Source organism: Marmota flaviventris, chromosome 19 (genome assembly GCF_047511675.1).
Source record: "Marmota flaviventris isolate mMarFla1 chromosome 19, mMarFla1.hap1, whole genome shotgun sequence".
In the NCBI taxonomy this organism is placed as follows: Eukaryota; Metazoa; Chordata; class Mammalia; order Rodentia; family Sciuridae; genus Marmota; species Marmota flaviventris.
In genome coordinates, this window is record NC_092516.1 from 40032188 (window position 1) to 40044780 (window position 12593).

General features: G+C 36.9%; 1 protein-coding gene across 2 annotated transcripts in view; it reads right to left on the reverse strand.

The window, feature by feature from the left end:
* Positions 1-7253: 7253 nt before the first annotated feature.
* Positions 7254-12593, reverse strand: part of LOC139702881 (zinc finger protein 107-like) — a 70392-nt gene continuing 65052 nt past the window's right edge. The window contains exon 4 of one of the 2 annotated variants that reach the window (XM_071605410.1): positions 7254-7369. In XM_071605410.1, the coding sequence (XP_071461511.1) occupies positions 7347-7369 (23 nt within the window). In that variant the 3' untranslated portion in view covers positions 7254-7346. Of the gene's footprint in view, positions 7373-12593 lie in introns of both variants that reach the window. The other variant, XM_071605409.1, reaches the window with a different exon arrangement.

Below are 12593 nucleotides of genomic sequence, written 5' to 3' on the forward strand. Positions count from 1 at the left end.
TAATTAGAGTCTAACTGGCACTGTGACATTGGGCAAAATCTGCCCTCCATCAAAACCTATACATTCTGAGTCCTAAGATGTGAATGGTTAATACTTTTCCAACAGGGCCACTGTGATGAAACAATATTAGTGAAGATAGAAATGCTGGGAAAAGCACTGGGTTTTGTGCAAAACTGACATCTATTTCTCTGCTCTCTTTTATATGAATAGGAATGCAGAGATTCAGATAAGACCTGAGAATCATGATACATCACTGAAGGCTCCAAGGTTTTATGAAACATTAGAACCAGGATCCAACACATATAAAACTACCTAAAATAGCAATTGTAGATGCAAATCCTTCATGGATGAAATGTAGATCAAAAGCACCCTGACTAAACATTGTTAAGCCTAATAATATTGACCTCTGGTGCCCAGCACAAAATGAACACCTATCAAGGCCAGGATTATTATTTTTTTGGTCCTAACACATAGGTTCACTGTCTTATCTTTCTAAGGTCCCCTCTATTGCTTGGGGAGGCTTCTCTAGAGAAATACATTTCATTAAATTGCACTTGCACTCAGTGTAGAAGATTTGGGTACTCAACATGTAGAATAGATATACACATAATAGAAATGTCTGTCTAGAGGATATTTACCTGGTATTCAATAAGAAGCACAAGGGGAACTGATGTAAGAAATTCTGACCATAAGCTGATTTGTGGAAAAGTTATGAAAATAACATGAGTGAAGAAGTTTTGGTTGAGCATGAAGAAGAGAAAGTCACACTCCATGGAATAATTCCCAAGGCTTTAGGTAATACCTAGACCTAAGGCAGAGAAGATAATTTAAAAGGTAATGAGAAATTCCTGGGATGAGTAACATTTTCAGTGAGGCGGAAATCACAGAAGCACCATTTCCACATTAAGGGTCAGGTTGGCATCATAATTAATCCCATCCTGAACCTTCTTCTCAGGCACCTCAATAATGGTCAATTTCTGTCCATGTGCTCACACCAAGAACTTTTCATCACCTCATACCTGGTTCATTAGCAAACCTACTCAGCCCAACCTCAGAATTCAACCACTTCTCACCATCTGTTCCCCCCACTGCCCTTATCTGGTCCTCTAACTTTAAGACTGCATAACCTTCAGTCTATTCTAACAAGGACTATCCTATGCTTAGTTTAAAGCTAAATTAGATCAGTGCCACAAAAATGTAAACTGGAAAGAGGGGGTGTGGCTCAGTAGTAGATCCCAGGTTTAGTGTTCATGAGGCCCTGGGTTTAATACCCAGAACACACATACATGAATTCAAATCAGTCTGCTTCCCTCATTAACTCAAAATTCACCATAGAGTCTCATCTACTCTAGATTAAAATCTGAAGGCCTTATTCTAGTCTATGTTGCTTTAAATGCTCTGACCTGGAAAGAAAATTCTCCTTTTCCCTCTGAGCCTTGGCATTGGCTGTTTATTCTTTTAAAAATGCTTTCTCTACATATCAACACCTCTCACTTCCTGTATTTAAATATAACTTCAGCCAGACAGGGTGGGATATGCCTGTAATACCAGCAACTCATGCAGCTGTAGCTGGTGGATCACAAATTCAAAGTTAATGACAGCAATTTAGAGAGGCTCTAATCAACTTAGTGAGACTCTGTCACAAAATAAAAAGTAAAAGGGCTGGGAATGTAGGTCAGAGTTTAAAGTACTCTTCAGTTTAATCTCTGCTACCAAAATAATTAAATTAAAAATAACTAACAACTAGATAAATACATCTCCAACCCTCTACTCTGAACAGAATTTGTTCTGCCACCCAAAAATTTCTATGTTGAAGCCATGTTCCATGAAATGTGATTTTATTGGAGATAAGACCTTTAGGAAATGAGGTCTTAGGTGGGGTATATAGGCTAATATGCTAGGATTATATGTTTTATAAAAATGAAAAACAATAACATGAGCAAGATTCTGGGTTCAATTCTCTCCATCACAGACATAGAAAGGAGAATTGCAGAAATAGCTCTAAGCAAACGTCATGGAACTCAAAGAGAATAAAGCCATGTTGGGGTAAGCCTAAAATGGCTGCAGTTAGGCTCCCTCTTTGAGAATTTCTGCAGGCTATTTTTATTTTCAGTGTGTAGCCAGGGCTGGGAAATGGCTATGCTGTGGTTAGTCAAGGCCTGAAACACTCTGATCCAGTTTATGTACTCCAGGTCATAAGCATTAACTTGTAAGCACAGTATGCCTTTGTTTGACCTACGTTTTTTGTACCTTTTTGTTTATTTTTATGTGGTTCTGAGGATCAAACTCAGTGCCTCACACATGCGAGGCAAGTGCTCTGCCACTGAGATACAACCCCAGCCCCTTGACTTATATTTTGTATTAAAAGGTTTGTGGAAAAGACTCAGGAAAAATGGGCTAATATGGGCAAAATCAGGACTATAATGGAACTGGCTGTGAGCTCAGTTTGAATCTGGGGGCTGGCTAAAGTCTACACCCACCTCTGAATAAAGGATGCCCAATATTCCCACTATGCCTCACATCTTCTTTCATGACAGACCCTTGATCCTTGAAACCTTCATCAATCTTCACATGACAGGTTCTTTACAAGCCAGGAAGGGAACACTTATGGTAATCTAATATGCTAGAACCTTGACCTTAAACTTTACAGATTCCAGAATTGTGAGAAATAAATTAGTATTTTTTCAAACCACTCAATTCATGTCATTTTTTGCCATGGCAACTTGATAAGACACATTTATCCTCCCTATCTACAGTTTCAAAAATTTCTGCTCCCATGTTGTCACTTAATATTTCTGAAGGCTTCTAGATTCCTTCAAAAAAGACAAAGCCCTCTATGTACCTTTTCACAGAAGTATAAAATTGATGTGTGCAAAGAATCTCCATACATCATCTGAACACAAAGGATATTGATATGAAAAAGTAGCCACTCAACTAAATGGATAAAAGCATGATGTAGGGCACACATCTATAGTCCTAGGTGTTAAGGAGACTAGAATAGGGATATCACTGATGCTCAGGAGTCTGATGCCAGGCTGGGAAGTCATGACAAAAATCTGTTTCAGAATTTTGTGGGTGAGCCAAGTGCAATGACACACACTTGTAATGCCAGTGGCTTGGGAGGATGATGCAGGAGAATTATGTGTTCAAACCAAGCCTCAGCAACATAGTGAGGCACTAAAAAACTCAGTGGGACCCTGTTTTTAAATAAAATAAAGAACTTGGGATGTGGCTCAGTGGTTTATTGTCCCTGGTTTCAATCCCCAGTACCATAAAGGAAAGTAAAACGCATGTATGAAATATCTAGAAAAGGTAAAAATGAATGAAGACCTGTGACAAAATAACAAGGAAGAAATAGCAAATCCAGTGAGAAAATGAGACGATGCCACCACAGGACACATGAATGGCTCATTAAAAACTCAAGGCAGTAATGCACAAGGTACCCCGGAGAAGAAGTAAAAGATAAAAGAAAACTCACTCAGCCCTGTTAGTAGAGAACCACTGGAAGAATGACAGAATATGTGAATGAATTCATGAGGTTATCAGAATTTGAGAACCAAATAAATTGTATGTGGGTGTATTATGGGAAAGGCCAATAACAGGAAAAATCAGCAAAAGTACAAGACATTTAAATTATAAAAGCCTTAGTATGAAATAAAAATAAATTTACTAAAAGCTCCCAGTTGCAGGTACAAATTACTACAAAATGATGTTATTATTGCAAACTATTAATTCCTTAAACAAAAAGAGAAATTTCCTTAAGCTACATGTGGTACTAGATATAGATCCCAGATGGAGCCCAGTTTTGTATTTAGGGAACTGAAGTGGAACAATAACCAACTCAGTGTCTCCAATAACCAATGAAATACACCTTAGGCCCCTTGAGTGCAAAAGACTGGGTTTTATTCAATAATAGTTGAAAAACACATGGCTCATGAAAAAGGTGGATGGATCAGTGTGTGGGTCCATGGGTGACAGGCTACTTAAGATTTCCTCTGGTATGTATCTGCCATGCTAAGATTAAGAGGCATTTCTATACAAATGAGGCAATGTGGCAAGAAAACTGGAAAATCCCTCAGCAATATGCTAGCCATGTACACACATAATCCCTTTATAAATATGTAAGTTGATGTTTAAACTCCATCTAGTGTACATCAGTCAGAAAACATAATCAGCATGCAATCATTTGAAAATAACAGTGAACATGTAAAGTTCCTGAAACACCTCTTTTCTTACAAAAACCATTCTCCTTTTCAAGAAATGAAATAAAAATTGAAATGCCCTGGTAATAAAAGAAAGAAGCCAGTTTTGGCAAAGGATAATTCAAAATCCAGATCCCTTATTCCTATAAAATCAAGTGAAACAGGTAGATGGTTGGGCACACTTGCTCCCTACTGTAACTAGCAGATGTGCTTGATGGCTCACATTGTGCTCATCCACAGATGCCTCAAAACTACTAAATTTTGGATTAGGGGTGGAAATGTAGTTGAATGGTATAGAACTTGTGAACATATGTGAGGCCCTGGGTTCAAATTCCAGCACTCCAATTTTATTTTTTTTATTTTTTGGATGAGCAAAGTGTAGAAAATATTAGTAGATTAACAAGTGATCTGAGAAAGTCAAACACAGCCCTGTATAGATTTCAAAATTTTTTGAACTGTAAGGAATGATTATGAGTTGTATAAGTATCAAATACCTTTTGGAGCCAGAAAGAAAAGTCATGTGCAAAGGTAAGAAAGGGAGATGGACACAACTGGAATAGGCAAATTCAGAGCCCAACAACACTCAAGGAGGTAAACATGAATATAAAAATGCTCCTGCTCCTAGGTGACAGAGAAAACTGACGGGCACGTGTGGTTAAGGAAATAATTCTATTAATTGGGCCCATTGTGTTGACACCCACCTTCATTTAAAAAGTAATTTACCTTCAGTCCTGCCTGGCTTTAGCCATTAGGATATCTTACATTCTCAAGAAACAACCTATTATCTGCAGTAGAAATGCAGGCCCAAAATGCTCATAAGAATATATGTTACCTTGAAAGGGGGGATTTTTGACCCTTAAACAGATTAGAATCCAGAACTCAGGGAAATAGGATAATACCCTTAACCACAATATCTGTAAAAACAAGTTCCAATTAGGACTGGTCAGCATGGGGCTAAAGTTACCCTGGAGTTGCTTTGGACATTTAGCATGCACAGTGAGAATTTCAAAGTCTGATGTCACTTTGCTTACAATCAATTCAACAGGTTGCCTCAGATGGACCTCTACAAATATCTATGAGATTCCCAATAAAATGAGAGTAGAGGAGGGGTACACTACCCTTCTCCTTTCTAAGGACTGTCTCCATTGAGAGTGTCCTCTTTCCCTATTTTCTATCCATTTTGGTAAACTTTTCCATTATTTTAGTAAGTGCATTGTCTTGCCTGTAGTCCTCTCAAGCAAGAACAAAGGAATTGGGGATGGTGACCTCCATATCTACCTTGCCTAAGTCTGCCACAGTCAGCTTTCCAAAACAGCCACCCCTGACTCTGGCCTTTCACTGTAGTGAGGAAAACACTAGTTGAGGATGGTTTCAGGGCCAATTAATGAGAGGTCAAATCAGACAGTTTCTGAACAATTGTCCAACATCCTGTCACATGCCAAGTCTTCTCTGGCAAGAGTTAAAACAAATGTTAACAGACATATTATCCCCACCCATCCACCAGCACTGCAAATATGAATCTAATATTTACTGTAATTTCTTGAGCCCTAGAAATTCCTTATGTGTAACTTTCTTCTATTTGCTGTTGCTCTCATTTATCCTTTGCTAAACTTTTTCCTTCCTGTAGGCCAAGATCTTATCAGTTACAACATCCATAGTCATACAAGTAGGAAATTCTCCCACCTTAAAGCACTTACATTATTTCTCCTAAAAGGTGGTAACAAGGAGGCTCCACAACCCCTAGGTTGTAAGACAAAAATGAAAGATTAAGCCTGGAACAGTCACTTCAAAAATTACTTGGCACAGCCTTTGCAGGAGGGTAGAAAACAACAATGGAAAGGATATCCCCTCAATTCTGCCACCCATTTAGATGACCCTTAATCCACTAAATCCTGATGTTCCCTACTTCAATTAGGCAATGTGACTGACACTAAGTATGTGCAGAATTAGTGCATCTAAGAAAACTGCAGTAGCAAACCTGGTCCCACAGGGACAACACGTACTTTATTCAGCAATGCCAGAATCTTGGTGTATGCTCCTATAGTGGGGAGGAAAATCAATGTACCCTTTATTCGAATAAGTAGCTGTAGAACTCAGATCTCACATTCCTTTTACCTCGGGACTGTGTTGAATGTGGGATCCAGGGGACTGGACTTGAGGAAGGATGAAATAGGGATTGGAATCAGTAGGATCTGTGCCACTTCTTGACAACTCAGGGAGAGCTGGCAGATGTGGTGGCCTACAGACTACATTTAGGGGAATGGAATCTTACTTCTTAACTGTCCACAACTCATTGCATTAACATTCTACCACCAATAACCCATGCTCCAGCACCAGTTGCTCCCTCACCTCAAATTCTCTAGCCAGTTACCTATAAGATGGTGACAGGGAAGCCTTGAAAGAAATGGGGATCCAAGGAGACATTGGACTGTGTAGGAATGTGTTCTACCTCCATCCACCCTGACCCTTTACATATTTCTTTCCATTAGAGTGGCTTCCACATTGCCCTAGGGAGCACTTTCCAAGCATCTACAGCTGCATGCTTGCACAAGACACCAACTTCTGTTTTTACTATCCTTCACTTTGCAGAAATCTCTCCAGCTTCTCAAACATTCTCAATAGAACTTCTCCTGGATACTCAGCTAGAATTCAATGTTAATGCTGGAATCTTCCCTGCAGATGCCCTTTCTACCTTGCTAGACCCTGAGCTCTGCCATCACCCCGAACTTTATTAAGCAGTTTATGGTGCACTGGGGCTCAAAAACTGGTGCTTGAAAACGTTTTCACCACTTGTCCAATTAAGCTGTCACATTTCTCAACTCCCTGAAAATATCCTCAGTACATTACATAAACATGGTAATTCTCAGAATTGAATTGCTTGGAGAACAAGTGAGAGGTGGCTTCTAATGTAGTGGATCTGGAGTGTATTCTGGGATTCTACATTTCTAAAATTTGCCCAGATGAGGTACTTTTACCACTACATGAGTTATCCACATGTAAACAATTGGTTCTCAGTCTTTAGCACATAACTGATGGTTCTTGAGGGCTTCATTAAGACACACTGAGTGGACCCCATTACCAATGATTCGCAGGCTGAAATTCAGAGTGAAGGTCCAGAAGTGATACTGATGCTGCCCCACTGGCTTATGAACCACACTTTTGGGCCACTGCTGAAACAATAAGAGAACATGAATAAACAAAATCAGAAATCGAATAATTAAAATACTCCTAAGACTTTTATCTGACAGCTAGTTTACCAACCAAGTGATAATTTGATAGCTGCTCTAGAAACACTTGAGGGCCATAAATAACTGGAATATGTCTGGATGAGATAGGAAATTTGGAAGAGAAAGGAAAAAAAATGATTCTTAAAATAGAAAGCCAATAAATCATGGGAACACAGGAATATCCATGAAGTATGCAATTGAAAACAAGCAACTCCAATATTCCAGCATTACTCTTAGACCACCCTTCTTGCCCACAAAATAGTATAACAGAACAGAATGAGCAAACCAAGAAAAACTGGTGTCAAATCATGTAATTCTGCTATGAAGCTACCTTTAATCCACTCCAATCAAACGTCTCTCTCTATATATAGCAACACCACAGACCAAGAATTTGCTGACTTCTAGATCTGGAGATATTCCACATTCTTCCTTGAATATGTATCTGCATTGTTACATAGACCTGTCCAAATCTCTGGAATGATAAATGATAAAAATCTTTTCTACCATGCACACCACTTTTTCTGAGTTGATGTTTTTATTTCTCCCTAGATTCTCCTCCCATAACATAACCTTACATACCAACAGTTAGACTTTAGCATTGGAATTGTGCTTTTTATATTTTGAGTTCTAGTATCACATTAATCAACAGGGAAAGTAGCCACCAAAAATGAGTATTTTAAAATACTGCACACACAAAAAAAATTGGTTTGGTGGCACATGCCTCTATTGGGAGCGGGAGTTCATTCAAGGGAAGCACAAGTTTGAGGCCAGTTTGGCATCTAAGCAAGACACTGTTTAAAATTTAAAAATAAATAATAAAAAATAAAAAGGGACTAGTATTGTTGCTGGTTGTGGCCCCAGGAATTGGATGGCTGCATTGCATTTCTTGGCTCTTTTATTCTTGCAGAAGCGAATTTCAGATAAGACATAAAATTCAGTTAAAATATGACAAAATTTATTAGTACAGAAAACACTAGAAGAGGAAGAGAAAATGCAATATCTCTAAGAGAGGGACCTCATATCCCCTTTGCTCTCCAGTTGTTTTTTTTTTTTTGGGGGGGGGCATTTGGGGTACAAACTGAGGTTCTTTTATATGCTAAACACATGCTCTTACACTGAGCTACATCCTCAGTCTTAGAGGATAGTATTTTGTTAAAAAGACATTGCTTAATGTGTGCATCAATGCTAAGGCTTTCCTATTATCAAATTGATTGCACATATGCATGTAGAAAAAAAAAATAGTGGTCTGAATTTCCTGACTGCTCATCTAGTTCCTAACTCCCTGCACTTTGTTTTGATGCTTCAGGGTAATACAGGACACATTTAATTTTAACTGCTGTGACATCTGACAAAACAATTTGACAATACAAAAGCAAACTTCCTGCAGGTCCCTTCATGTAACTGAGAAAGTACCTGAGGCAGAGGGGGAAAGCACCATGCACTCAAAACCTCTGTACCTCAGTCTACTGAGGTATCACAACTCACACTCTGTACCTCAGACTACTGAGATATGACATTTATGGGGAAGCTCAGAAGCACACAAATTGATCTGAAATTAATTTTATTTATGTTCATATCACCATTGTTTCAAATAGACCATGCAAAAATAAAAACAAAGGAACTGCAAAGAACACAAATACCTATGTTAGAAAATGATAGAATGAATCATAATATAAACATTGGATGGAATACCACAAAGTACCCCTTGACACACAACCATGATTCCTTCCTTCTTTAAATTTACATTTAATTTATATACCATAACAGTCATCATTTGAAATACACAATTCTGAGCTAGGAAGGTGTTATATTCCTGTAGTCATGAGTATTCATAAGTTGAGAATGGAGGAATACAAGCTGAAGGTCAGCCTCAGAAATTTTGCAAGATACCACTTCAAAAATAAAAGCAAACATAAATCAGTGATACAGTGCTTGCAAATCGTGAACCAGATCAATTCTGAGAGAGAGAGAGAGAGAGAGAGAGAGAGAGGGAGGGAGGGAGGGAGGGAGGGAGGGAGGGAGGGGAGAGATTGAGATTTAACTACAGGGCACTCTAACACAGAATTTCATCTCTATCATTTTTAAAATTATATTATCCATATAAGTCACTCAGGTTGGCCTTGAACTTGAGATGCTCCTGCCTCAGTCTCCTGAGTCACTGGGCATACTCTGCTATGCCTGGTACTGTCCTTTCAGCCATTTCTCTCTTTAAACCGTATTAAGCATAATAAATGGCATTAAGTACATTCACATAACTGCATATCCATACCAACGAAGTCAAACTTTTTAGTCACCCCAAGTAGAAACCCAATGAGCTCTAAACACTCTCAATCTCTCTCTTCAACCAGTTTCTGATAACCATCACTCTATTTTCAATGAATAAAATTGGTATTCCATATATCTCATTTAATTTGAATGGATAGTATTTGACTTTTCCCTGACTTATGTCACATAGCAAAATGTCTTCAAGAATCAGCCCCATTTTAGCCAGAATTCCAGGCTCAAATCTGGGAATATGGAGGTAAAAAACACAAAGTGAAAACAGCTGGAAATACTGTTTCATTTATTTATATACCAAGGTTGCACAATTGGCCTGTGGAGTTATACACCAAAGTCTATGAATGTTATCAGAGAGATGTTATGACAGTAGGTCTTGGACACTTTCTTCCTAAAGTATGCAAGGCAAGAAGTAATCTTGATGTATCTGTGAATTTTATTTTGAAAAGGGCTCATTGTTCCAGGTGCCCAAAGGCAGATGATGCCATGCTCCCTCATTATTTCTGAATGGGAAGAAAAATTTTATTGCCTGGTAGGAAGATGTTTCTTATTTTCCACAGTGAATAAGCCCTGACTCCTCATGTCATGCTAGTCTTTTATCTCATTGTGTAGCCAGAGATTCATAGTTCTATGAGCTTACCTGATTATTTTGGTTACCAAACTCAGTGGATTCACTTCTTGGGGGGAATTGAATTGGAATAGTTGCCACTAGGCGGAGGGTGTAGTTCAGAAATGGACCACTGGCCTAGCATGTGTGATGCCCTGAATTTCAACCCCATAAGAAAAACAAAGTAATATAAAACCAAAAACCTCCAAAACCAGAAAGAAAAATAATGTTCATATACAGCAAAGCTTATTTGTAGCAAATACGGACACAAGTAATCTTTTTCAAATGAATGACACCCTAGTTTGAGGAGAGCATGTAAATTTTTTATGGTATGATGAATTTTTTAGGAAAGAAAGTAAATGTAAACGTTGAAATTCAAGATTCTGATATATGGGCCTTAACTTTCATGATGATACACCCTGTCCATTTCTCTATGATTAGAAACTAAAAGTATAAAAATCTGGTTTATGCAAATTATATCCTTCAAATGTTAAGGTATAATTAAAGTGTTGAAAATAATTAAAGGAAAGATTACAACACTATGTATCAAATAGTATGTCTGTTATCTAGAGCCTTTAATAAAAGGGAATAGAGTAATATCTGTGACATAAATGTGACTCAATACATGACAATGTTAGTCTATTAAAAACCATTGACCTTTATAAACAACTCACATACAAAATATGAATATGTATTAGGGAAGAATACTGTTACCGTAGATTAGGTAGAGGGAAGTGAAGAGACAGGAAGGATAGGGATGTGGGGTTAGGAAAGATAGTAGAATGAAACTGACATTATTACTATATGTATATATGTGACTACATGACCAACATAATTCTACAGCAAGTAGAGACAAATGACAAATTGTATCCATCTATATATGATATATGAAATGCATTCTATTGTCATTTGTAACTAATTAAAACAAAAAAAATTTATTAAAAAAAACCAGGAAAATAATAAGAAAAATTGATAATGTTGGGCACCTTAATTCTATAACACTTCACCATCATACATGATAGAGTTTATGGTAGAGGTTCTTAATGACATTCATGAAAGACTCAGTTTATAGAGACTCTTATTAGTAGCATGTGTTGAATTTTATCTATTGTATCTGATATTCACAAAAAGGATCATAAATCCTTTAATTTGCATTGGGATCTACGATCTTAATAGTTTTTTCTACTCTACAGTCCCATGGTCAATCCTATTTGGTTATACATAATTCTATTTCTAATATACTACTAGATTTAATAATTGACATTTTAAGAAATAAACTTATTCAATTTGTTAGTGTTAAAAAAAATTGTGAATATATGAAAATGCATTCTAAGGTGGATGTGGTGGCCCACATCCCTGCAATCCTAGTGAATTGGGAAGAGTTTCAGAAATTCAAAGGCAGCCTCAGCAACATAGTGACACCCTAAATTTAAAAAGAAAAAGCAGGTAATGTAGCTCAGTAGTTAAGTGCCCCTGAGTTCAGAGTACAAAAAATAAAAATTTAGGCAAAAAAAAAAAGAAATTCTGATATAATCAATTATGTGAGTACAGTTTTCTGTCATTTTCAAAAGTGGGTATTACGTAATCATTGTTGAAGTATAAGACATTGATATCCTTTCAGAGATTAGCTATGTGCACTATACTAAAATATTTTTAAAAATTTCATTACTTCCACCATATCAGCTAATGATGTTTAATAAATTGCAATCAAATTGAAGAAATAACCCATTTTCTATATTAAAATAATTTTTTCTTTCTTAAAAATTCTCACATACATCAAGATATGAAGTAAAGATAGAAAATATTTTAACAGAATAATAAATCTCTAAGTTTTTAAAATTTCTTGTAAATATTTGATTCATATCTAAGGCATATATATAAGTTGAATAAATGTTGCTCCACCTTCACTATTGGGTTTCAAATGCTGAAGAAAGTTGGATATTTGAATGAAGACTTGGACACATTTAAATTTTGCACTATGAATTTCCTAGTCTTCCGTAATGTATGAGCAATAGCTATGAACTTATAAGAGTTTCTCCATTTATACCTTTTCAGTTGCTGAGTAAGTTGCCAAAAACTAATATAGACTGTTACTTTTTTTTATATTTTATTAACTTTTCTCTGCTGATTCCTCTGCTTGGCACATGTTCTCATTAATAGGGCTTCTCTACAGTACAAACACTTAAATATTCATAAAGCTTAAATATTTGATTAAAAGATTTCCCACATTCTTCACATTAGTTGTTCTTATCGACAATATGTATACTGTGGTAATGAACA